The 25,778-nt window shown below is 40.1% G+C and overlaps 1 protein-coding gene across 5 annotated transcripts in view; it reads right to left on the reverse strand.

The window, feature by feature from the left end:
- The window catches only part of FGD4 (FYVE, RhoGEF and PH domain containing 4), a 111,698-nt gene that overhangs the window by 52,518 nt on the left and 33,402 nt on the right, over window positions 1–25,778 (reverse strand). The window contains exon 1 of one of the 5 annotated variants that reach the window (XM_051784541.1): window positions 18,201–21,129. The exons of 1 other annotated variant lie outside the window; for it this stretch is intronic. Coding sequence is in view for 1 of the 4 variants with exons in the window: in XM_051784539.1 (XP_051640499.1) it covers window positions 4,771–4,786 (16 nt within the window). In the remaining 3 variants the exon portion in view is untranslated. Of the gene's footprint in view, window positions 1–1,559; window positions 2,860–4,770; window positions 5,939–14,804; window positions 14,891–18,200; window positions 21,130–25,778 lie in introns of those variants that run through there. 3 more of the 5 variants (XM_051784543.1, XM_051784539.1, XM_051784542.1) reach the window with 3 other exon arrangements.

Here is a 25,778-nt window from a genome sequence, read left to right on the forward strand (position 1 = left end):
AAGTATTGATAGTCAAAGGAAGACAAGATTTCCTTTCCAGAAGCAAGTAGCCACTAGATAATATTGATTTTGTTGAATCGTATCTCAAGGGGGTTGGAGCAAACGGTAGGGAAGGAAAGGGGAAAAAAAAAATTAATCAAAAAACTATTATCTAAAAATGGATGGCTTGAAATATGCCCTAATTACAGAAAAGGCAGCAGGGTATTAACTGCACAATAGCATGACAACAGGCTACCAGGCACTACTCCCTGTTACATGAAAGATTACAAGAAAATATAAAATCGTGCACTTCAAGAGCAAAGCGCGGGTGGAAAGGAACACTCGGCCCTTCAGAGCGGCACCAGCGGTGCAGCTGTGCGGCACCCCGGCTGCTCCATGGTGAATGCCTTTCCTCCCCCGGGCCCGGGGCAGCCAGCCTGCTGTCAGGCTCCCCGAGCACTTCAGTCTCCCTGCCAAGTAATTAACAACCGTCATCTACGAAAGAGAAAAACAAGCAGTTCCCTGGGAATGCTCGCTGCACCAAACCAGAAATATAAAGGACCCAAAGCTGGACACTTCACAAGAATTCAAGTGCTTCCTGCTTTTGACCTGGTTGAGGGAAAAAAAGTGAAGAATAGCCACAAAAAGCCTCATTTAAGTACACTTAGAGCCTTCCTGTGAAATCATTCAAGAAGGACCTTCCGTGTCCAGTCCCTTTAAAGCCTACCACAGTTATGCCAGCTTTTACGCTGTCTCTTTTCCGTAAGGAACAAGAGACCAATCACCATTTCACACTTACTCATCGGTTTGTAATCATCCCTTATGTGAGAAAACCAAATACTAGTTGTCTGAAACCCAAATGGGGAAAAACCCCTTGGCCCTAGATTGCCAGAGATGACCACCCAGAGATGACCACAGTTTGGGCTGTCCACAGAATTCACCCCAGACTAACAGACCTGCACATGAATATTCAAGTTGCCTCTTGAAAATTATACATATTGAAACAGCTTTACACTTAATGCTAGGAACTGGCTGAGATTCAAATTCAGAACTATTCTACTGTTTGGTCCTCCCTCCTCTCTATTCTAGACTCCCATTTAAAAACGTCCTTTTTCTTTTTTTACATAAAAAGAACAACTGTATTATGAATTTTGCATGTAATTTCTTAAAACTTGTTGAGAATTCAAATATTTTTTGATGCAGACTTGGATGAATATTTACTATACTGTTCTTAAAAGCTTGATACTCATAAATATATATCTTTGAGTGTGCAAATGTATTACAAAAAAAAGCAGTCATGCAATGCAAAAATACATTAAACACAACTACGCCTCAGGAAGAGAAATAATTTTGTAATGGCTCCAGTATCATCCAACACATCTCAAGGATGTGCAACCTTTCACTTTGCAAACATTTCAGAATGAAAATGTTTGAAGGCCCCAGGACAGACCAAAAAAAACTCTTCTCCCACTCAAACCTCAGCTACCCCAGACAGAGCAAGACAGCTCTCCGCCAAAACGAGAAAGTTTCATTCTCTCCATCCCTCCACATCCCCATAGCTCCCACTGCTCACTTCTTACCCGCTCTAGGGCTTCTTGTGTTTCTCTCCAGGCCAGTGTAACCCCCTGCACCTCACAGCAAGTCGATGTGGGCTTCAGCACCAGTTTTGTGCCATGGGAGCGAGCTGAACTGCTTCATCTGTGAGACCAAAAGTCTGGGAAAGTCCCAGGGAGGGACTGGGCAGCCTCTTGGCAGCAACTGCCCACTGGATCACTTCAGCTGCTCACAGATCTTCAGCTCAACAAAATGTTGCTGACTCCTATGCAATATTTACTGTTTTCCTTAGAGCCTCATTTTTGGCATCAGAAGAAAGAGCATCAAAACATTCACTAAAATAAGTGGATAGCTTGCATGTTGGGGAAGAAAGTTTTCCAAAACAGAGCAAATAAAATCTACAAAATTACTCTTAAAAAGCAACATTTGTTTAAGGTTAAACATTTAATGTTTTTTATAATACAAGATTTGGCAGTACTACAATCCCTCTCTACCTCACATGACCTAAACCAGCTGCTGCCTCCCCTTCTTTTTCTTTCCTTTGTTTTTTTAGTGACAGGTCATGACTGTAAGGGCTTTTTCACAAGCAAGCAAGAGCACTTATAACGTGTTAAATATTTTATGGCGATCTAAAGGGCAGTTTCCTAACTACCTGTCCTTCTTAAGGTCAAGCATTTACTGTTAAACTGTAAGAAACACACAGGCACTAAATTTCCAAACTCTTAACAATAAAGAACTTTAATCCTTCTGTTTTATAGTAATTATAAACCCAGGGCAGAAGGGAAGAGATAGAGAAGAGGAACATTCCATAAATATTTTGAATTTTCAGTAAAGACTCAACAAATTCACTGGGTTTACAAGCGATGATGTAAACTAATAGACTGTCTGTCTCTGTTTATATAGCACCTACCACATAAAAGACTAACATAAGACTCAGTGCTGCAGTCACAAAGCAAAGCATAGAGATGGCACTAATGAAAACACTGAAGTCCATTGTTGACTTCTGGGTTAGGGTATCAATGGACCCTTCAAAACAACATTGCTGGAAATCAGTTTTCCTTATAGTGAAAACTAATATTATATGTACATATATATATATAAATCTATAAAGTTCTAGTCTTCAAAAACGTCCAGAGAAGGTACGTTCTACATATTTCCCATATTTGTTATGGGCCTCTAGTACTTGGAAAAACTGTTTTGCTCAGGTACCTGGACACACTTAACTGCTCATTGTGATAACAATGAATAAAGTGCCACGTGAATTTATACCTTCCCATAGACACTGTCCCTCCAGGCATGCCACTCCCCTCTCACCCACTCCCAGCACTGGAAGGATTTCTTTCCCTTTCTGACTGGAGGCAGCCAGTGCTTCAGCAAGCAACTCACTGCTTCTCTCAGATACCGTTTAGGGGAGTTCAGGGATATTTGCCCACTCCATTTCAAACTTACACGGATTGGAACTACTGCTGTCAGCACTTCTCTGCACACTGTCTATATCCATAGGTCTCCTACACCGTTCTGTTCTGAGAAGGTGACACTAGGAGGTATCTATATGCTATTCCACAGGCTGGTAAAAGCTCAAACTCTTACCCTTCAAGCCAGGAATTTGCAACATAGTCTGTTCCTGCACTAACTGCTTTCATACAGCTTCTAACTGGACACTTGGAAATACGCTGCCTGGAAAATACCACGATAGTATAATCTATGACACCTTAAAGCATACACAAATATACCTGTACTTCACGTAGTTAATCTCAAAAAAATAAAAAATAAAAATAAAAAAAAATCAAAGATCACAGCTTCACCATTGTATTTCTATAGTTGACATTCAGACTGCCACTGTTAGATGTAAGTACACTGCAGGCCTCAGCCTCTGTAAACTGAAAGTAAGCCAACGGGCAAGAGGAAAGATGAGTTATACTACCAAGAATAGTAGTTATGGTACCACATTATACTTCCTGAAAAATCCATAAGGGTTTATTTTCTCATTTACAGGAAAAGAATATGCATTACATATCCTAGAAAACAGCCCTTATGGAATAGATCAGTGAAAAAAAAAAGTTTCCTACATCCACATGTAGATTCAGCAAAATGACACGTAAAGAGCAGGAGGAAAGGTATGATTCCCATCCTTTTGGTTGATTATTGAAAGCTGGAGGGAGAAGGGCAGTTTCAAACCTCATCATAAAACAGGTAAGGAGCCAACAGAATTATTTGAAAATAAGTATTCTTTGATACCAAGAAAAATCAGATGCCCAAAAGTACTGAATTTAGGAGAGCTAGGGTAGAACTATTTGCATGCACCTACTCCAAGCTTCTCTGGTAAATCTCAATCTCACTCAACCAGTGACTCCCTTTCCTCTCTTTAGTCTCAGAGGGCTCTCCAGAGAGGGAGACCAGTATTCTAAACCCAAACTTCCCACAGATCAGCTTCATCCATCTCTCTGTGGAAAACTCTAACTCAGAATATTTACTGTCTTATATTAAACTGTTAGGGTTGGGTATGGCTTTTGATTGAACTTACCCTAAGCTGAATGTTTTCCAGAACTGAAAAATGTACTCACAAGTAAAGCAGTATTTTCAACAGTATGCTTTAAAACTCATGAGTATATAATGGAAAAAAACAAAACCCTTCACTGGGTGGTGCAATAAAAGAAAGCATTCTTTAATTCTGGAAGCCAATTCTATACATTAATCGTGGCATAAGCATCAAAATGGGTTATTGTAACAGCATACATGAAAGGCTGAGTAGAAGTCACAAGTGCGCACCTACTTCCTAAAAGAATGCAAGATATAAATCTTAGAGCCAATGCTTACTTATAGAAATGTCCCATAGAAATCCATGAACAGAGGTCATATGTTACAGCTATGAACAGAGGTCAATGAATCTGGCAAATAAGCCAGGAACTGAAACCACTTATAAACACCACAAAACTGATCTGCTTTTAAGGAAGTCTTGAGCTGATGAAAGCAGCAGCAAAACAATGCACAAGCAGCAGAGTTCTTGGTGTGGCAGATGTATAGACAATCAGTTCAGGAGACTTCAAGCTCATTTACTGAGAATAAGAGGAAAAAGCCACCAGAGCATTCCAGCTGTATTGCATCATAAAGCAGCTGATGTTCACCGGCTTATTTGCTTCAAACTAGAAAGTTTAACTCTTGGTGTCTCTGGACACAAACGTACCCCAGAGTCTGGAAGAGATTAAAGCTTAACAGAAGGAACCTGTTCAGTCTTACCTGGTTCAGAAGACATCGTTTGCAAATATAATCCAGTACCACTGCAGCAGAAATTGATTTTGCAATGGTAATAACCCTAGGAGAGGCTCACATTTATCCTATTTACAAGCCCTGTAAGTTGTTAGAAAAGACTTCTCCCCAGATGTTTGGTATATGCTGACAGTTTACATGCTGGGTCTTTCAATTACACTATGCTCCTCCTCCTTGAAGGCGAGCCTGTTTTGAGAGGAAAAACGTAAGCATGCGAACCAGTCCGCTTAGAGAAGAGAGTGAACTCTGTTCACGAGTAAAGAGGAAAAACAAAGAAATCAGCTTATGTAACCTACAAACTGCTGGAGAAAGGAGGAGGAGGGACTACTGTAAGTTGTTTTGTCTAATACTTCAGCTACTATGAAAGTTTTGTCACTATTAGTTGCATTACTGTTTGAAATTAAAGCAGTATCAGGGTTAAAGGACAAGTTAGTACACTTTCTGTTTGGTGCTTTGTTCTCCCTTTTTATTGCACGATGCTCATTTTGAATCATCTTTTGCATTTCCTAATCTCTATTTAAATTTATGCCTAGAATGAAAAACATACAACACACAGGATATCAGAGCAGTGACCAAAAGAGTCTGCAGTAAAGAATTGTTGTGAAAACATTAGTTTATTTGGCACAGATTAAAATCAACTAAAATAATTTAAAATCAATTTTTAAGTGGCATGAACTAGATATTGTGCCCCAGGGTACAATACAAAGATATTAGAGTGAATTATGAACTGTGAAAATGCACATTTTTAAAAAGCAAAAGGATTAACTGAAAAGGGAAGTTACTGCAAGTAACATTCTTTTATTTTTCAGAGCTCCCACACCATGTGATCCCTGGCTGGCACACTTTCATCTCAGCAGGAGAAAAATTGGGATTTAAATCCAGCCCTGTCAATTTGGATAATATGAATCAGAATATAGCAGCCAGCTTGCCATTTGCTCCAGCTGAGGTCATCTTCAACCTCTGCATTGGTCCAAACCACAGCTCCCACATCACCAGCCACTTGTGGTCCTCACATTCGAGGCTGTGCAGGAGCACAGCGCTGCAGAACTGCTTTGAAGGACAAGTACCAAGGGTTACGGGGAACACACTTGCAAAACAATCCATGAATATCTGTTTTTCACCCAGGGGACAGCCCTCTGGAACAGGACAGCTAATTATTTCCTTTCTATTACAGATGTTGAATGGCAGGGGGTACTGCCAAAAACAGCCAAAAAACCCCAAGTACTCCTCCAGTTATTTCAACACTTCGGTCTGTTTTGTTCTTGAGATGAGCAGATACAAGCTCCCTGCATATGGATTTGAAATCTAAATGGAACCCATTTTTAGCACTTTGGCCAAGATTTGCAAGTGTTGTTTTTGTTTTTAAAGTGTTGTTTTATTTTTACACCGCTGGGCTAGGAAGATGCATTTCCCCATGCTTGATACTCCTAGCCAATAATCCCAGGCTCCTTAAAGACACATACAAATTCTGTTCATCCAGGCCATCATCACATCATTAAAACAAAAAAAAAAATAACATTAGCTGAGTTTCATAACCAACTAAGAGAACTCCAATGCATAGGTTATATTTCTATTTTGAAGTTCACCTCCAGGAGTTCAAAGGCTGCCCCTCTTGCTAGGGCTTGCATATGAAGTACATCTACAAAAGAACACCTTATCTCTCCAGGAAAGACTTGGTTGAGAAGATAAATTTTCTGCTCAGTTTCCCATATTTGGAACAAATCATTTTCCTCATGTCCCTGTTTTGCCCATCTGCCAGTGAGGGCTTTGTCAGCCTTTCTTCAGCCTGGTATACTCTTTCCAGCCCAGGAAAACCACTGATAATGCCTATCATACAAGGATGTGACAGACTTTAAATTCAGATGGGATCAGCAATATAGTTTTCACTTTTCACACAAGCAACACAGTGGGTTGGAAAACTCGAAGACAATTGACTACAAAAGCAATTGGTTCAGATATGCAGCTACATAAATGGTTACTGACCACTGCAAACAAAGAGGAGTGAAGGGGTCACACAAGGAAAAGGAGGGGCCAGACAAGAAATCAAGTCTCCTCTCTGGGGAAAGGTATATAATAACTGTTAGGAACTTTCAACATGACATGTGGGAGGGATGACATCTGAGCTACGAAGACACTCTTCTCCCTCAGTCCTTGCCACAGGGACAAAGCAGAGAACAGGCAAGGAGTCAGAGCTCCAACCAGCCATGGACCGCACAGGCAACCCCCCCAACCCACCACAGCCCATGAAGAGTCACCACAGTTCTGCTGCCACTCAAGGAGAGAGAAGGAATTTTACACACACGAAGGAAACTGGGGATTTTATTTCATTTCCAGAAGTAACAACATTAAAACAGCTATAAAGAAGTCACCACTGCCAATCTTTAAAACACATGCTTAACCTGTTCTTTTTTTAGAAAAGGTAAAAGAGTAATTGTTTTATCTCTATTTGATTAGCTAGCCAATAAGGGGATTTGGGAGAGGTTAAAACTGTTAGAATGAGAACATCTCATTAACCTATTCCTCTTGTTGAACATGTGTTCCATCCCCAACTTTGCTTACTCTTAAGAGCAGAAACATGCAAACTGCACAACACAGTTAAAGTGGCAAGTATTAGTTGAAAACTCATCAACAATAGGTGCAGGTGTGCCTTACCTGTCACCAAAATATGCCTGTGAACTTTGAAGAAAAGTTAATTAAAAAATAAAGTTAGTTTAAATAATTTTCTCTAAAAAGCAGATGAAGAGGAATGGAGAACAACTAGTTAAATAAAATGTTGTCATTAGTGTGTAATTAAAACCATACTACTAAAATCAGTAGTTACTGTCATTTAGTATGAATGGAATAACTACACCAACTAAACCCAGTATGTTTTTAGTCCTTACACAGCAGACTAGTTCTATGAAACTATGTTATCTCACATCAACATTATTGCCTCATGTACCACTTTATTACCACCAATAATTAAAAGTTTTTACAGACATCTGACAGTAAATAGACAGCACTTACTTTCTTTTCCTAGCACCTTTCAAACTAAGCACCACAAGCTTTCTCTCAGTACTTTCCCCATTTTGCAGACAAGGAGACTCAAATTATATACATAAATAATTTGAATATTCTTAATGTGATGAAGGAGGTTGAGAAGGAAGTCACATGAGTGCAGTTAGGAGACCTGGAAAGCTGAACTAAATATTACAGAGCTACATGGGCATCATGTCACAGTGACACACACAGCCCCCAAACCAAATCAGTTCATGTGACAGTGAATCACAGTCCAGCATTCAGAGTGGCTGTGGTGGGCTGTCTCCTCCTTACTGCAGGCTCACTTCAGGCACAAAGTGTTTGAAGAGGTTTGCTGAGGATGCTGCATCAGGACATGATACACAGTTTGTGCAAGCCAGTGATTGTCTCATCCAAAGGATCAGTAACCAACCTGTCACCCTGACACAGAATGCAGAATGAGCACTTCTGAACCTCCATATGAAAATACCTCCCACCTTTCTTTTTCCCATGTAGGATACCCTTAGACATCTCAATGAGTCGAAGAGAGGAAGGCCCCTTTCACAGGACTCTCATACAGTAGTTGTGGTTGACTCACACTGACCTACCCCTCTCCACTTTCCTTTACGTCCCAGTACTTCAAAAGCACAGCACTTTGAGTATGGGTAATAATAAAATCATGCTTTGTCCTCAGCCCAAAATAGTTCCTGAGATGCTATTGAAAGCCTCTCTCAAAAGCCAGGCAAAGGGGTTCAACTTGGCTCCCAGCTATTCTTAGGGCAATGGGATCAGCTACCGAGACACTACACACTCTTGTCCCGAAGTGACCCTCACTTCTGTCAGACCTTCCACGTGCTGCCCTTTTCATGACTCTTGGCTTAGCCTAAAATCAGTAACAAGTGATTTTGTGCAGAAGCCTGGATGGACATAAACTGTACCTTAAACAAAACACAAAAAAAAAGTCCAATGCACACAACTTAAGTACTGCTGTCTTGTTAAGCTGCATCCTTCAAGCTTTGCCACACAGGCAAGTGAGGAAGGAAGAAACAGTCATACGACAACTCAAGATTTTCAGGTATATAATGAATATAAGGATGGGGGAAATTCTCTATTAAGCAAATGACCTGCAGAAACTAGTGACCACCAAGAAAAGTAGGGAAGAGGAAAAGTCCACACAAAAGTGGGCTAGGCAGAGAGGGACTCTAGGAATAGGTATTCAGGACTGCCACAACAATGAAAAGTAACAATAGCACCTTAAGAAGATGGGCAACTAGCCCCCAGCAAGGTGAGAAACACTTAAGGGATACTCAGGAACTGCAGCCTAAACAGCAACAAGTCTGTGGAAAGGATATTTTACCCTCCCAGTTTTGAAAATCAAAAACTCCATCACTCTTCCCTAGCTCTCCTGGTTCACATGCAAGGAGATGCAAAACAAGCAATCTCAAGGTAAATGGAGTAAACAACTACCATGTCATAAGTAGAACGTAAATAGCAGTATTTTTCCATCTTTTTTTTCTTTTCTTCCAGTTCAGCTGTATTATGTGCCCCAAAGGGAAAGCCTGTGGTTGCACAAACAAACATTAGAAGTTCTTAGGGGAAAACAACTTTTTGTCATATGTCTGCACAGTATTTGTTGTTGAAGCATCTTTGTGTCTGCAATTTAGTCCAAGCATAGAAGCGATACAAGCAACTGCAAAACTCTCCAAACAAATAATGAAAAGGTTGCAGTTCTACAAAATCAGAGAACTGTATCAAAGATCACATCACTTACATCTATTTTATTAGCATTTACAAAAGGACTGCTTTTGCTATGGCAACTGTATGTTTTACACTAACCATACAAAGCTGTTTTTCAGTAGCTTAAAGTATCTTCCATACTTAAAAAAAAAGTATAAATCCAAGAATCTGTGGTTCGTTTTTCAATTAATCTTCTTTAATAAAGAAAGATCATCAGTTGTTAAAGGATTTCTAATTTTAGACATGAAAAGTGGTCAAAGGCTTCACCTTGATCAACTGGGTTTGATTTGCCAATTCTTCTGTTTAAAAAAAAGTGGTTTAAGAGTTCTTATTTCTAAAACCTCCTTCATATATATATATAGATATAGATATACACATGTATACATATAGATATACACACTATAAATATACATACTACAAAATTGAGAGAAAGTATCATGTTATGATTTAGGGAAGAAGAAATTACTATTTATAGTGTTATCCATTCTATTAGGCTAACACAGAGTTAGCAAATACCCACGAAGAGAAGACACTCTGGCCCTGCAACCCTGCTTTTTCTCATGCCTTCTTCATTGCTTTCTCCTCCCAATGCCTTCCTCCTTGAGAAGGATGCTTCATCAGGCCTCCTGTCTCCCACACAGCTGCTGCCTTGTCCCCAGTGACAGTATTACCTCTGATGGTGACATTCCCACCTGCCAGTGCACTCCCCTGCCAGCCAGAACCTACAGCCAGGCCAGCAGACCAGGTGGTACAAGACCAAGAGGGCAGCTCTGGTCCCTCAACAGCTTGGGGTCATGATGCAGCTGTTACCATAAAAACGCATACTCTTCCTTAAAGAAGAGTGGAAAAAAGCAAGGAGGAAAAAGGCTATGGTCTACCCTAAAAATGTGCCATCCACCTTTACACACCTTCACACATCAAACATCATTTAACATATTTGCAAAACAGCACAGACTCATTTTCCAGTTAATTTAGCTTTTGGTCACACATAAACACACAAAATACACATGTGCCCCACAATAAAACCCCACAACCCAAACGAGGAAGGCCACCACACAAAATTTTCCTAAGATTCTTCAGTACAGTGAAAGGCTGAATTCATAATTTAAAAATTACCTCTGCCACATTAAAAATCCAGACACTAATGACTGAAGTGAAGCAGGTCAAATTGCAGAGACCGTGATTTCATGTCCATATAAAAATCAAATTTGGGCAATGCTAGATACTAAAAATAAAGTACAAATTATTCTTGGTTTGAGTTAATTAAAAAACTGCATGGCAGATTCACAACGAACATAGTGGAGTAATCAGTACATTTCTGGGGTAGGTAAGAGCATACACAGCAAGGTCAGGAAAAAAAAAGAATTAAAAAAACATTCAATAAAAAAATTCTGTGTCTGACAAGAAAGAGTAGCAAATGTTTGGGTAACCCACCCAGAAGGCATCAAACAGACAACGTGGCTTACAGCATCAATTTATGCACCACCCATGTCAGCAGATGCATTTGTGTGCAACCCTACTTTACCAGATGCTGGAAGCCGTATTCACCATGAATTTGTTTAGTCTTTCCCTGAATCCCATTCATATTTCTTAAGCAGAATATGTGACAGTACAGGCATTTTCAATCTATTCCACCTTAGCTCTGACTTTGTCCTTTCTGAGGAAGTTGAGGGCACGACACATTTCTCCTTCCACTTTTCTCCAGCCTTCTTGTCACATTTTAGAAAGCGTCAAATTAACTTTTCCATTCTGAAAAATCACAGAACCATAGAATAGTTTGGGTGGAAGGGGACCTTTAGAGATCATGCAGTCCAGCCCTCCTGCATGGGCAGAGACATCTCTCACTAGATCATGTCACAGGACAAAAAATGTCACTATCTGTTCACAACTATTTCCTTCTGCCTCACATACAGCTTTAGTCTCCTGAATTGTCCTGTTATGGCCAATTTGATCTACTACTTAAAGGATAGTCAGCAAATTGGGACCTTCTTTGCAGAGCTTTTTCTCCTCTGCCATTAATACACAGTACTGCTTTTTTCCAGTCCATCCAACCTTACACATCTCAAGTGTCCAGGGAAAACTGATCAAAAGGAATTCTATGAACCAATTTATTTCAAAAAAGTAAGGTAAAAATACACACAACGGTGAAAAAATAAGAGAATTTAGACACGTATTTCAGCTTTTGGAGCAGTAAGGGTGCAAGATCAGAGACATCTGCGACTGTTTTACATAGTGAAGTTGTGCTGATAGTTAAACATAGCCTTTGAGACCACATCAACACTAATGAAACTGTAATTTCCTTTAAATTATTGCCATCCATACACCAGACCTCATTAGCCAGACAGTAATAACTTTCCATCATTTATTTCAACACAAAAGCAATCAATAAGCTTTTCCCCACAGTTCTTTTACTGCTATCCCTGAATTCTGAAAAACCTAGAGTCAGAGAAGATGCCAGCTATAAAACAGACACAGTCAAGTTTCATTGTTGTCTTTCTTACAGAAAGAGATTCTAAAACACCACCTGATTTTGAGATAAACTGGATTAAAGCAGTTTCAGCGCAAGGAAAAATCTTAATCCATTAAAACATGATGAACAGACTACATTATCAAAGAACAGTAAGTAGATCACATTGGATTGAGAGGCTTTTCCCTCTCATCATTACAGTGTCCTGGGCATTGTTTTGCACTGCAAATGTTTAGTATCAGATTGTGGGAATATCACACTTCTGTTCGCACAAGATGAGGACACTCCATGGAAGACACACATATACACAAAGAACCCACCTCAGCTACCAGCTGAAGTTTTACCCCTGTGTTAAGAAGCAAGTAGAAAAGCATTCTTCAGTTTTCAGAATTTTTCAACAGTAAGGAAAATTTTGGAGTATTTTCAGGCAAACCAGAGAAACATCAGGAATAAGACCATCAGTGACAAGACAGGTCTGGAAAATTTAATTCAATTGTTCAGAAAAACTATATTTTACAATAAAATCAGCTTTATAACCACACACACACCAAAACAAAATGGTCTGCCTCTTACAGCAGAAAGCAGGCCACAGCTTGCAGAATAAGTGGTAATATGGGGGAAAATTGGTGGGCAAGGTGCTTTATCTACAGTGTTCCAGACTAAGATCTTAAAAAGAACATTTACCCAAAATAACAGAATGCTGCTAGCAGACAACAGAGGAGTGCAGCACTGCTGACTTTACTAAGGGCAAACAGTGCTCACACTGCTAACTGTGAATATTTCATTGTGTTAGATTTTAACTGTTGTGTTCTGGTTCTTAGGCAAAGCTCCAGTTCCACCCCTAGGCCTTCAAACGTATTTTGGCTTATCGCAGCTATCTTTAAGAGTGTTTGTAGCAGCTTCCACAGTTAAAACTGACTTACACACAGAAATCTTGACAAGCCAAGGGACTAAAACACTTGCCAGTTACATTATGGTGGGTGGCCAAGTCATAACAGCAACATAAGGCTCCAAGCAATGGCGTGAACAAGAGCTACTGAAGAGAGCAGACATCAAAATTAGTCTTGGAAACTGCCTTGTCACATAAAGCTGCCAGAGAACTACTTCAGTGGTAAAGAAAAGTGGCATAAGATAAATTTAAGGAAAGACAGCAGGTAATCTTATCTAACGCATGAACCCTTTTGATATTTTAGGAAGCTGAACAATACTCAACCATGTTGAACACAAGTACAATGAGCATCAAATTATTTATTCTAGGTATTAGATCTTAGTCTCAATGTAACTGCTGCAATCATAGTATGGGAAGCCATAATACTATTTTGAATTACAAAAAAAACCCACTTCATGCTTTCACTAATCTTCCTCAGCATCACTGACATCCTTAAGAAAGGGAGGAGAATAAAAAATATAAAATAAATATTAACTTGTGTACAAAATGGGACGGGGGTGTAGGAGCACACAAAGGATGTTGGGATGAGGAGGAGATACTAGGAAGAAAAATTCCAAGTGAGAAGTTCAGGTCTTGCCCTGCAGGAATAACTCATTACAGAATCAACTTGATCTTTCATGTAATATTACAAGCTCTTGAGCTAATTTTCCCTCTACTACTCAAACAGCAGATATGCTTGGTACCACTCCAGGGAATACACCACATCACCCATGGCATTACCCAATGTCTACAAAACAAAACCTTTGGTTGTAGAAGAGACTGTAATTCAGGTCTTTTGCAGCCTCAATCCCCAGTTCACAAGCCCTTACTGAAAAAGCTTTCATGATATTTTGTTTCAATATTAGCTATCAAATCCAAAACAGCTACTCAGAACTATAACCACACCACCACACAACTGGGCAGCTGAAGGTGGAATTTTTTTTTAGTAAGTGTTACCACAAGTAAAAGTGGAACAGACAAGTTGCAGCACTGTTTAATACCAGGGTTACCTGCATCCATGCCATCTTCATGAAGGTAAAGTGCTTCTGTGAGAAAACCACAGCTAAAAGTACAGTCTGAAGAATACACAAGTCAATAAATGTCTACAGATAGTCAAGAACAAGTACAAAAAGACTGCACTGAAAGTTCCTCCAAAGATCAGCAGCTGGAAAAGCACTTCTACCACCATCTGTCAGGACTAGATGACTATTCTTCCCTCTGATTCAAAATCTGGCTGCTTTGGGTTCCCATTTTTCTGAAGCAGTGGAGACTGACTGTGGCTATTGAGTCCAGAAAGCATCACCCTGCTAGTAGAATTAATGTCTCAAAGTGTCTGCTTAAGTTTTCTACTGCTAACAGAAATCTCATGACACTGGCAATGACTTCAATCTTTCCTGCACAGTTTCTGAAGCATAGTGTAATACTGGCTTTTCATCATTTAGTACAGTTTAAAGTTCTGCCTAAAGTTTGCTTCCATAGCCACTAACACTCTGCAATTCGCAGTGTGCCAGAAGAAAAGCCTGCTGAACATCTAAATGATGTGTAACTTATATGGCTACCTGTGACTGAGGGAAAAGCCCCCACAAAAACCCCTCAGTGACCAAGTGGCTCCTTCCAGTCCTGAGCTCCACATTCCCAAGTGCACTCAAGGACTTACTTTGTTGAGATAATCATCAAAAAGTAAACAATTCCCATGTCTCTGTCAGTCCAAGTAGTATTTTTATACTTAAAATGAACAGCTAATTATATAGTAAGAGCAACTGGATGAACTGGGGAAAAAAAAGTCAGAAATAATCCCTCTTCAAGATATTCTGTTGCTGGCATGCAGCCATTTCTCCCCACCCTGTTTTTTTCCCAACTTTGAATAACAATTACCTGGGAGGAATATTTTCTGAAATCATTTGCAGAAGAGCTCTGAGTCTTCAGGTTCTCCAGTTAGGCACCTCAACAAGATGGAACTTCTAGGAAGGACAAAAGTACTTCTGTACTAAATGCAATCCCCCCTTGAAAAGGCTAAAAAACATACCACAATTCCCAGACATATAATAAATCTGGACATTGCCAATCTCTCCCATTTACTTACTCATTGTCTCACTGCACTAGTTTAGTATGATGATCTGCTTCAGAACGAATTCAACAATTTTGGTGTTTGCTAAAATCTGGTACAGCTCTTTGCTGCATCAAGAAAAAAAGTGTTACTGCCTGCATTTTGACCCCGCCCATGCAAAGCATAAAAGGCACCAGTAATTTTACATGACTAAGGCCCGGAGAACAGACCAACAGCAGCAGTGTCTGTGTCAGCAGGTTTATCCTCCCACATCCAGCGCCGGGAGAACTCCATTATTTGATGGGAGCTGCAAAGAGAACAGTTTGTAAACAGGCACCCGGACTTTCTAAAACAGTTGGCCCTTCAGAGAGAGCTGCAGGCTGAAACCTTTAAGTAGCCATACTGCTGTAAGGAGACAGTAAGGAGCCTGGGCTTGTTTGTTTGATTGTTTTAATGTTCACCCTACACGAGTAAACAGCAGGGGAAAAAAGTGTACTGAAAACCAAGCACATTTAAAACCTCCACCAAGCAGCAGCCCAAACACAATGTATAAATAAATCCAAGTCATGTCAAACAGCATTCCACAGTCATGTGTCAAGTGAAAAGCAGAAAGACTTGTCTGTTTGAAGAAAACAATTGTGATCGTTTATGCGCAAGCCAGCTTCCTATATATTGACTCAGGATTTTACCATTTAATGACGAGTGTCCTGAAAGCTTAGTATGTAAGACATTATTAACAAGATTATTATGAGCCCACTACATACTTGGTTGTATTTCTAGACACTGTTTAGTTGGGAGTTTATTAGAAATGTCCTTTTTTTTTTTTTTTTTGTGAGATGAACTACCTAAATGTAGCTTACACTCCTAAAAAAATCCAAAACAAATCACTACTCAGTATGACCCATCACCTCTGCTGGTCCCCAAAGCCTGTATTTTAGAATAAATCTCCTTCAAGAGATCATGTAGCAGATTACACTGACAATCATTTGTTTGCATTAAGCATAAACATCAGAGCCACTTGTAATAATCTACCAAAGATTAAAAAAAACAGTCTTTAAAAAAAAAAAAATCATTAGTTTCCAACAGACATTTAACAACTCCTCTGTTACACGGAAATGGGATGTCTACTATGAAAGGCCAGATGTACAAATGGATTAAAGAGTGTCTAGCCTTTAAATCCTGCATCCACAAATCAACACTGACCTAGTGACCTAAAGTAAAATTTAATAATAAAAAATAAGTAACCAACAGACACATGCACACCAATCCAGACAGAAATAAAAAAAATTGTTTGCTGAAGACTATTTGGATATTTGCATAGTGCTTATCAGAGAATATAACAAGAGCTGGAGCATGCAGAATGCAAAGTCCCCTATTTATCCTTGAAACAGGTTTAGCAAAGTCAGTGGAAAAACAAGCTTCTCAACACACCACCAGTTAGCAATCAGGAAAAACCACCTCTGGAAAGGATATACAAGCCTTTACCTTTATGTCGATATGATTGTTGCTGTCTGTGAAGACTTGCCAATGAGACTATCATTCACACACACAGCGACAGTGAACCCTGTGGGCAACAGCAACCTTCCTAGAAAGACACCAGGGAACAGGAACACATCCCACACCAGCATAACCTTGGGGTGGTTGCCCTTCCCTCCAGCTAGGTCCAGCGTAGCATCTGAAGGGTGAAAGTCTAATCTCTTTCCAAGCACAAAAGCCAATCTGCCCCCTGCACTCTTTAACAACGCAATTCCAGACCGGTGACTTGCACGTGTGAACAAGTCCACTGCAGCCCATTAAAAGCAAGTTTTGCATAAATCACCCACTCAAACGGCAATGCAATAGCTAAATTTTGGGAAAGGAAGGGGTTAAAAAAAGGTGTGGGTGTTTTTTTTTTAATTATAAGATGATACAGCTTCCATTTAGAGTGCTCACCCAGTTCCACCAACGTGCAAGCGTAGCATAAAAGTCTGAAAGGACTTCATGCACATATACCAACCTCCCACAAGCGCAAGAAAAGCTCACACATCACAAACAGTTAAAGTACTCAAAGAAATAAAAACCCCCTCAATCTCCCACATGCACTTTTGTGAGGCACCAAGACTTGGAAAGCATCTTCTAGGTTAAAAATTTATCCTAGGCAAATATGTTGCAATCGTGACTTATTAACTCTCTTAGTAACTTCCCCTCCAGACTCCAATATACCGACATTTTCAGTGCATAAAAGCGGGGGGAAAATAGGTTGAATTAGAACTGACACAGTTTTAATTAAAAGCCTCTGGTAGTGTCCTCCCCTGCACCAAATAAAAATGGCAGTTCTGGCAAGAGGGATGCAGCATAAAACCTTTATTTGAAAAGGGAAAGCCCATATGTGACTAAAAACATCTGCTGAAGTAACATTTTGTCTATATGGGGTGCAAAATTTTAATGATCCTCGTTTAAGTCAGTAATTTGAATTGCACTAAAATGTTCATCATTCATTTATTATGAAAAGAAATAACACTCCTAGCTCCTAAATTACAACAAAAAAAAGTCTTTTGTAGGACACAAAAACCTTACAAGCATATACTTCTAATTTTATTTTCCCCTTTAAATGAAATCCTGCCATTGAAACAGTCATAATATTTGCAGAGTATTCTGAAAACTCCTGACAAGTCTCCATACAATTAAGCTCTTTAAGAGAAATAGTCCGAAGTGTTTGGTCAGTTAGTGAGTTAGAAAGAGGGGCAGAGGGTGGGAACGAAGAGTGGAAAACCTGCTCCAGCATTCTGCCTCCCTTACGCTGCTTCCTCTGAGCAAACTGCATAAAACACCCTAAACATCCATTGTATCACCAGCTCTGTTTGAACATTTCTCCCTCCTCTCACCCTTCATGCCAGTACGAAAACCAAACACGTACCACATCCAAAAAGATATCACTCAGACAAAAAGCAATTAGCGTGAAAAGACGTGAATCAAACAGATTTGGCAGCAAACAGCATTTCATAAAGACAAGAGATATGAATTGCTCCATTTGTGTCAGTTCGGCCAGTTATTGTTCTGACTTACTACTTTAACAACCCCAAATTAAACTGCTCGAACTGAAACAGACAAAGATCCTTAAAACACAGTCCCCCCACACACCCTCTTAACAATAAGCATTATTTCTGTGGTGCTGCCATCCTTAAATCATAAAGCCACCACACCAATTAAAAATTGCCTACGTAAAGAATGAATTTAGTACTGACCTTGCAAAAAAGCTTACTCCTCTTGGCTAGAAATCATTAATAGTTTTGATAAAATCCTTTTATGTGCTCCTCCAGCTAGCTAATTCCAGCCTTCCATTAACGCACTCCATTGCAGATAATTGCCGACAGCACACGCTCCCCTGCTTTTGCTGGTTCCCAACCCAGCGAGGATAATCACATTCCAGCAGGGAGCGAACAGATGGCAGCCTCCATGGTAACCAGTCCTCCCCAGCTAGTGGTAGCACTGGGAGACTCCCGGGGACTGGGGCAACAAGCGCTCTTTGTGCTCCAGCCTCCTAAAGCCCGAGCGCAGGGAGAGCCGGCTCCTAGGGCTGACTGGGCATGCCTGGCAGGTGCCTTGCCTTCGCAAGCAGGCACGACACCTTAACAAAAGCTTGCGACCAGGTTTAACCTTGACACTGCCTATTCCCGCGTCGTGCAGGGGGAAATGGGGGTAAAACACTCGCTAAGATGGAGGTGAAGCCAGCAAGAGTTCTATTTGCTGTTAAAACAGAGCATTCAGAGAAATTAGCTGGGATCTGCTTTTCCCCTGACAAAATGATTTTCTGAAGGCAGGCTTACTTCCCCTGAATGGGTTTGATTTCAGCACGATGGACGCATTTGCTGCCTGATCTCTACCTCCTGGACCTCGAAACTGTTCCCCTCAAGAATACTATAATCTATTGCTCAACAAGAACTGCACAGACCCTCTGTTTTGGTCTTAGAGCTTCTGCCAGGCGTATCTGCTCCACATCTGCCAAGATCAATGCTGATTCAGCAGCAGGCAAAACCACCCTGTCTCTCTGCTGCATGACCAGGCTGCCAGGGGAGGCGTGTCTGGAAAAGCCTTTTTCTTTTTTTCCCCCCCACATCAAAGGTGTGCATGAAACCTTTGCTCTCACTGGGCCAGATCCTGCACAGCCACACACCTACAGCAATGATGTGAACCAGCTCAGTGAATTCCCACTGATGTTGTCTGCAGGGAAAAGGGAAGTGGCTTTTTAAGTCCAACTGATAATGACCTTGTCTGCAAAATAAAAGGGCTTTGAAAGAACATATTAAAGCTTTTAAATTCTGGTGATTTGCACAGGACCACATCTCTTTAAGGTTTTAAACACTGGATGTATAACAGCATGCAGCACAGTAGCCTGTTGACTCACTCAAACTTTCTCTCCCTCACTCTCAAAACCACTCAGTGCTTATGACTAATGGTGTGTCAAAAAACTGTGGGTAATTTTACTTAAACCTGAGCCAAATTTGGACTTCAGATTTCTGCCTGCTAACTTAGGTCTAGCACACTATTCTTTTGAGGAAGGGAAAATGGTTTCCTTTCTACCTAAACGACACCAGTCTTGTAGCTGGTCCTGCAAAGCAGTGTTTGTTTCTGTGAAAGACTGAAAACCCCTTTGCCAGAACCCACCACCACAAAAACACCTCTTTCTCCCATGGGTGGCTCCAGGCATGGAGTCAAAAATTTCCTCTCTCCTTAGGCCCAAATTTTCAGTTTTCTTCATCCTCACTGCACAAGGATGTTAGTTTTGTTTCACAGCAAGCTCAATGAAGTTTATATTGGTAAGAGGCATCACTATTAAACTGCTGGGTGCATTAACATTGGGAGTTTTTCAGATTACTGCTGACAGTGTGTATCTGTAACCCATCTGAGAGTCCCCACCACAAGGAGCTGAAGAAGACCCAGATTTGAGAGAGGACTCACAGAGCTCACAAGGGTGCTGCAGATACTGGTGACTGGCATGGGACCAAACCTAGGTCTGCCAACTTGCCTTCCACGACTAGTAGACCATTCTGACTCATGCTGGCTCATAATTTGAATCTATTTTCTTCCTTTAAATAAGCAAACTTTACATCATCAAAAAATTCTTAAGCAAACATGGCCACCAAACCTAATTACCCATCAGCAACAAGAGTAAAATAAAGTAAGGAAGGAAATCAATATCCTGTTTAACTTGCCAATTGTTAATAATAAAAACTTTTCAGCATTTAAGCATCATTAAACACCAATAGCATTTCTCGTTTTGCCTCTTAAAAATAAGGACCATGGTTCAGAAATTAGTTTTGATATACTAATAGATTTTATGTATTTATGCATTTCTGGGGGGAAAATGGAGCAATTACAATTCTTGGCAAACTGACTTCAAAATTATAGGGATTCAGGTTCAATTTCAGTCTTTTTTCCTTCATGAAAGAGACCTCCTACAAAGCAATTGTCTAGATTTATGTTAATTCTAACTTTGTATTTAAAAATTATGTTGTTTACTGAAATATTATAAGCAATTTTGGCATTGGAAAACCTGTTCCCTACACTATAAAAACCCTTAGACCATCTGTTCTTGAACAAGTACTAGCTGTACTCATTACAGGAGGATTGCTAGCAGAATGAAGGGCAACAGCAGTCAGAATCCATTTCAGCTTCTTACTTGGATTTTCTTAATAATTAAGTCTGATTTTACAATGTACAATTGAAAAAAATTGAATAAACCATATGGAGTAGCCATCACACATAGAAAGGGGCAGTGGGGTGCACTACAATTTTTGACAGAAGCAATGGATAAGTTACATGGAGCAAAAAAGTATCCTTTGTACATATGACAGAAGTTTTACTCAAACTACTTGAAAGACAGAGAGGAAAACAGCACATCCAAAATGATTTTGAGGAGGGGTGGACAAGGAAAAGAAAATTTAGCCATCTCCCCTTTTGATCTGGCCAAGCCTGAGCCAGATAGACGTTTAGGAATAAATTGGTTTTAGCTGGAAGATATGAATGGAAAATAAACAACATATTGACATCCTGTCTCCTGAATTGATTCCATTGAAAGGATTGTCTTTTATAACAATGACACCATGTGCTTCAGCTTTTTCCAGCCCCAGCTGCCATCTGATTGATCAAGACTCTGGCACTTTATTCAGGTTGATGAAGACTCAAACTAGGCTTTAGAAATGTATGTTTTTCAAATTGGATATGGTTTGGGGTTTTTTTGCTGATGAAAAAAATGTATTCACCTAAAACAAGTTGTGTGAAATTAGAATACAGCATAATGACAGCAGTTAGTCTCCATTCTCTGCATAAGATTTGAAAGCTTTATAAATAAAGCCAACCACAGCATCTATGTAAGTGACACCAGGCCTCACACATGCATGGGTTTGAATTGTTGTCCACCTGTCATACCATTTTTTAGAGTTCTACTGAAACAACTTTGAAATTTCTGGCAGTTGTACCAACCACACATTACTGTCAGACATAAAGCAAAACAATAGACCATTGATCTTCTCTATTACAGTAACACCTTTGTTTCTAAAAACAAACCAACTTAAATATGAACACAGACTGACAGAATTGTTTAGGTTGGAAAAGACTTCCAAGATAGAGTCCAACTCTTAACCCAGCACTGCTGTATTCACCACTAAACTGCGTCCCCAAGTGTCACATCCCCACAGCTTTAGTACACTTCCAGGGATGGTGATTCCACCACTTCCCTGGGCAGCCTGTTCCAATGCCTGGCCACCCTTTCAGTGAAGACATTTTTCCTAATAGCCGGTCTAAACCTCCCCTGGTGCAACTCAAGGCCATTTCCTCTTGTCCTATCACATTTTACCTGGGAGAAGGATTGATCCCCATCTCACTATAACCTCCTTTCAGGCAGTTCTAGAGAAAGAGAAGGTCTCCCCTAAGACTACTTTGCTCCAGACTGAACACCTCCAACTCCCTCAGCTGCTTCTCATAAGACTTGTGCTCCAGACCCTTCATCAGCTCCACTGCCCTTTCTCTGGACCTGCTGCAGCACCTCAATGTCCTTCCTATAGTGTGGAGTTCCAAAGCTGAACACAGGATTCAAGCTGTGGCTGCACCAGTGCCGGGTACAGGGGCACAAAATATGTATGTATTTCTTTTAGCTTCACACCATCTAGTATTGAGGAAGTTCACTTCAAGAGAAACAGGATGTCTACATTTTCAAGGGTATTAAAAAAATATTCTGTAAGCAAATATAAGGGCTGAAATTTGAGAAAATTTCCTCTTATTCTCCCCAAATCCCAAGATTTAACTTTTTTTTTTTTTTTGGATAAGCACAGAAGGACTAAGGCTTCCACACTGGTCTGAGATGCTCCTCCCATCTTACCTCAAGTGCACCTAAAATCCATGGTGCCTTGCAGAAGGAAAGCAATGAATTCAGCCCTGCAGACAACAAATGCTTCCTCAGCAGCACCTCTGCAGATAACACAGCGAATGGAGACCTCGTACCTGGTGAGTTGCACTCTCTTCACACCGTGTTTTCAGGTCGCACTGTTTCACATTGGCTCATGCTGCCTCAGTCTCACAAGGGACAAGACTGTGGCATTTCTTTTCCCTTCAGAGGGTGCCCACATAACCTGTGAGGATGTGCGTGCTGGGCATGGGAGAAGGGGCAGCAGCTGTTTTGCTTTTGCTCTTACAGACACTGTTTGATGAACATGCTGTCAGTGTTTCGAGTGATAAACCTTTCACTTCCAAACTGTTACTGCTTACAAAAGTGGGATTTGCAGCAGGGAGAGCAGCTATCTCCTTCTCACCAGTTCAATGACACGGACTGTCTCCATCCACTGTAGCAATCATTCTTCCAATATTACAACAGCTGTTTCTGTGGACGTTTATTTTTGGCAACTGTCATTAAAGGACAACAAAGAAACATGGACAGAAGTTGTACTAGGCCATCTTAGTGACCTATTTAGTGTACAAGCCTGAAAGTTATCCTTCCTTCATAGGCAGTTCTCCAGAATAACTTTCAAGTTATGAAAATGAATGCCTTATAGATATAGAAAAAACAAGACTTTTACTGTTATGTCTCCAAAGATAGTTATTTTCAGATCAGGCACAGCATCAGCCCAATACAGTTACACACATTCCATAAACCAGAATTGCTTTAGTTTCCAAATGGTTTATGGCACCACTCCCATTGGCAACAGTGCCTCCAAGTCAGTAATGCCTGCAGAAAAGAGATTGTTTCTTCCTAAAGCCAATACCAAAGTGTATCTGGATTTAGCCAGGCACATCAATTAACATAATTTTCAAGTATTATGAAAAGTAAATTATGTGAAATGTAATTTAAAAAAAAAAAAAAAAATCCATCCATCCCAAGGCTTTAGATGTGAATCTTTTTCTGTAGTAAAGAAAATCTTCTTGGAAATTGCTGATTAAAAGATACAGCTAGTTAAGAGAATTTTTTTGCTGTAAACACTGAGTTATTTTTATGTCAACAGTAAAATGTAGTGCACAGAAGAGTTGTTAAGGAGAACATACAATTGCACGGTCTCCCTCAAGAGCATAATGCAGCTCAGGCCTTGCACATACCAGGCAGAAGACAGATCATACTGGTGGTAACTACCCAGCAGGAAGAGGACAGGAGCTGTTTCTGCAAGATGTGAACAAACAGAAATGGAAAGGCAACATCAAGAGGCTCGTATTACAACAGTAAAATAAACTGAGACACTATTGCATCCAATCAAAAAAAAAAAAAAAGCAAGAAGGATGACAAAAGCAGAGAGGATTTCAGCTAAAAACTGAGTTTGTCTAGGTGGGACAATTCAGTTCAGTGTCTGGAAGCATCCAACAATAGGGCACAGCAACCTCCAGACATGCCTGATTATTTCTGCAGTCTCACAGAGTGTTTCCATGGAAAAGCAGCAGACTCCTAGGTTTGACATTCAGCGTCTGACAGTTGAGCCAGCCAAAGCTCAAACTCACAAGGCTCAAAGAGAGATCACAGACAGCTCTTTGGACGTGGTTCTGAGCAATGCAAGAGTAAATCCAGCTCTGAGGGAAAGTCTATTTACTAGTTCCCAATGAGAGCAGAGCAGACATCAGAGTAGCACATGAGTGGGAACTGTGACCATGGGGCTTTCCCTTCTCTTTAGGCTTTACTGCAGGACTGCTCTTCAACCCTGGCTTGGACAACTCCTGGCAGAACTTGCAAACCAAAGATAGAAATGGTGTCTTTGGAATAAGAATAGCCTGTACCATTCTCTCCTCTGTATCCTAGAATGTAGACCACAAACAGTAAAAGAATCAGGAAATGTAGAAAAAACAGTGCTACCATAATTAAATAATTCAAGATGTTATGGGTATTCAGTGTGCTAGTCTCCTTCGTGCAGCTACAGGAAGTTCTCATACTCCATCAATTAAACTCAGAAAGAAAAAAGTTGTTTTAACTCCAGAACTCGAATGTAGAGGTAGCCTGAGGTATGCAGCAGGAGTGGTGGCATTGGAGCTGTACTAAATATTACATCAGCATCCTTAAGCTTTAGCCCACTGCAGGTGGCTAACTTATTAGTGGCAAAGAATACAGAAAAAAATCTCAAAATGAATTTAGCAGATCCACTCATATAACACACATTGATTTGATTTACATTCCTCTCCAAACTCGTCAGGCACCACTTTGCCAGACATTTCTATGGTCTAGAAACACCTGTGCTAGATCCAACACAAACAAACACTTTCCTGAGCAGCCTCTAACAGCCTTCTGAACAACAACATACTCATTTTATGATACACCTTGCCCTTCTCCAGCCAGAATCTCCTTCTGCAGGTCAATAGATCATCCAGCAGGAAGTCATCTAAAGAAACCAGGCTGGGCTATTTGATAAGGCAGGCAGACATGGAGCACGCTCCTTCCATGCTGACAGCTCCACTGACAAGTGGAAGGAAAAGCAGCATCACAGGATTTACTGGTATCTACCAAGACAACACCAACAAAACCCAAAAATTCCACCTATCTCCCATCCTAGCTGGCATAAGAGAGTTAGCTCTTTACAACCCAAATTTGTAGTACCATTTAGGCTGACAGTAACTATGTAGTCCACTGGAGTCACCTAAAATACTCCTGATTTTATTGTGTTTATATTTCAATGGCTCAGAGATTTCTTTGCAGTCTATCTCCTCCCACGAGAATAAGAAACCAGTTTCACAGCTGACAAAAAAAAAAAAAAGAGGTTTTATCAGAAACTATTTAGAAAAGTCTGATGAATGCTGGGGTCTTGGTCCCAGCTGGGGCTTTCAGGTGGATACATGACAGATGCATGGCATTAGGGGCATGCAGCACAACCCCACAGGTGATCTTTATTTTATTATTTTCAATAAAAGTAATCAATCTAATATAGCCTATTACTGTACAGCATTTCTTGCAGTAAGCACCTCATGAAGGCTTGTATTACTACTGCCATTAACATATAACAAAGAGGGATCTTGCAAGGATTTTATTTTGCTATTAGGAGCCACCAATATTAGAATATTATTAATATTCTTAATAATAAGAATATTAGCACATGGGTCACTCCAGTACCTTGAAAGGTCATAGTTTATATTAAATTGCACCTTGAAAAGTCATAGTTTATATTAAATTGCACATTACTATACATAAGGATAAGGGAAAAAAAAAAATAACCAGAATGTATCAAGACATAGATACAAAGAAAGACTTCTACACATTCTGAGAAATGAGTAATGGCTGACACATATACACACAAAGCAGAACTAATAAACCGATCTTGCTCACTGAAAAAAATTTTGGAAACACTTTTGAGGTTTTCATT

The sequence above is a fragment of the Manacus candei genome, unplaced genomic scaffold, assembly GCF_025592945.1.
Source record: "Manacus candei isolate 608988 ecotype Guabito, Panama unplaced genomic scaffold, ASM2559294v1 h1tg000018l, whole genome shotgun sequence".
In the NCBI taxonomy this organism is placed as follows: Eukaryota; Metazoa; Chordata; class Aves; order Passeriformes; family Pipridae; genus Manacus; species Manacus candei.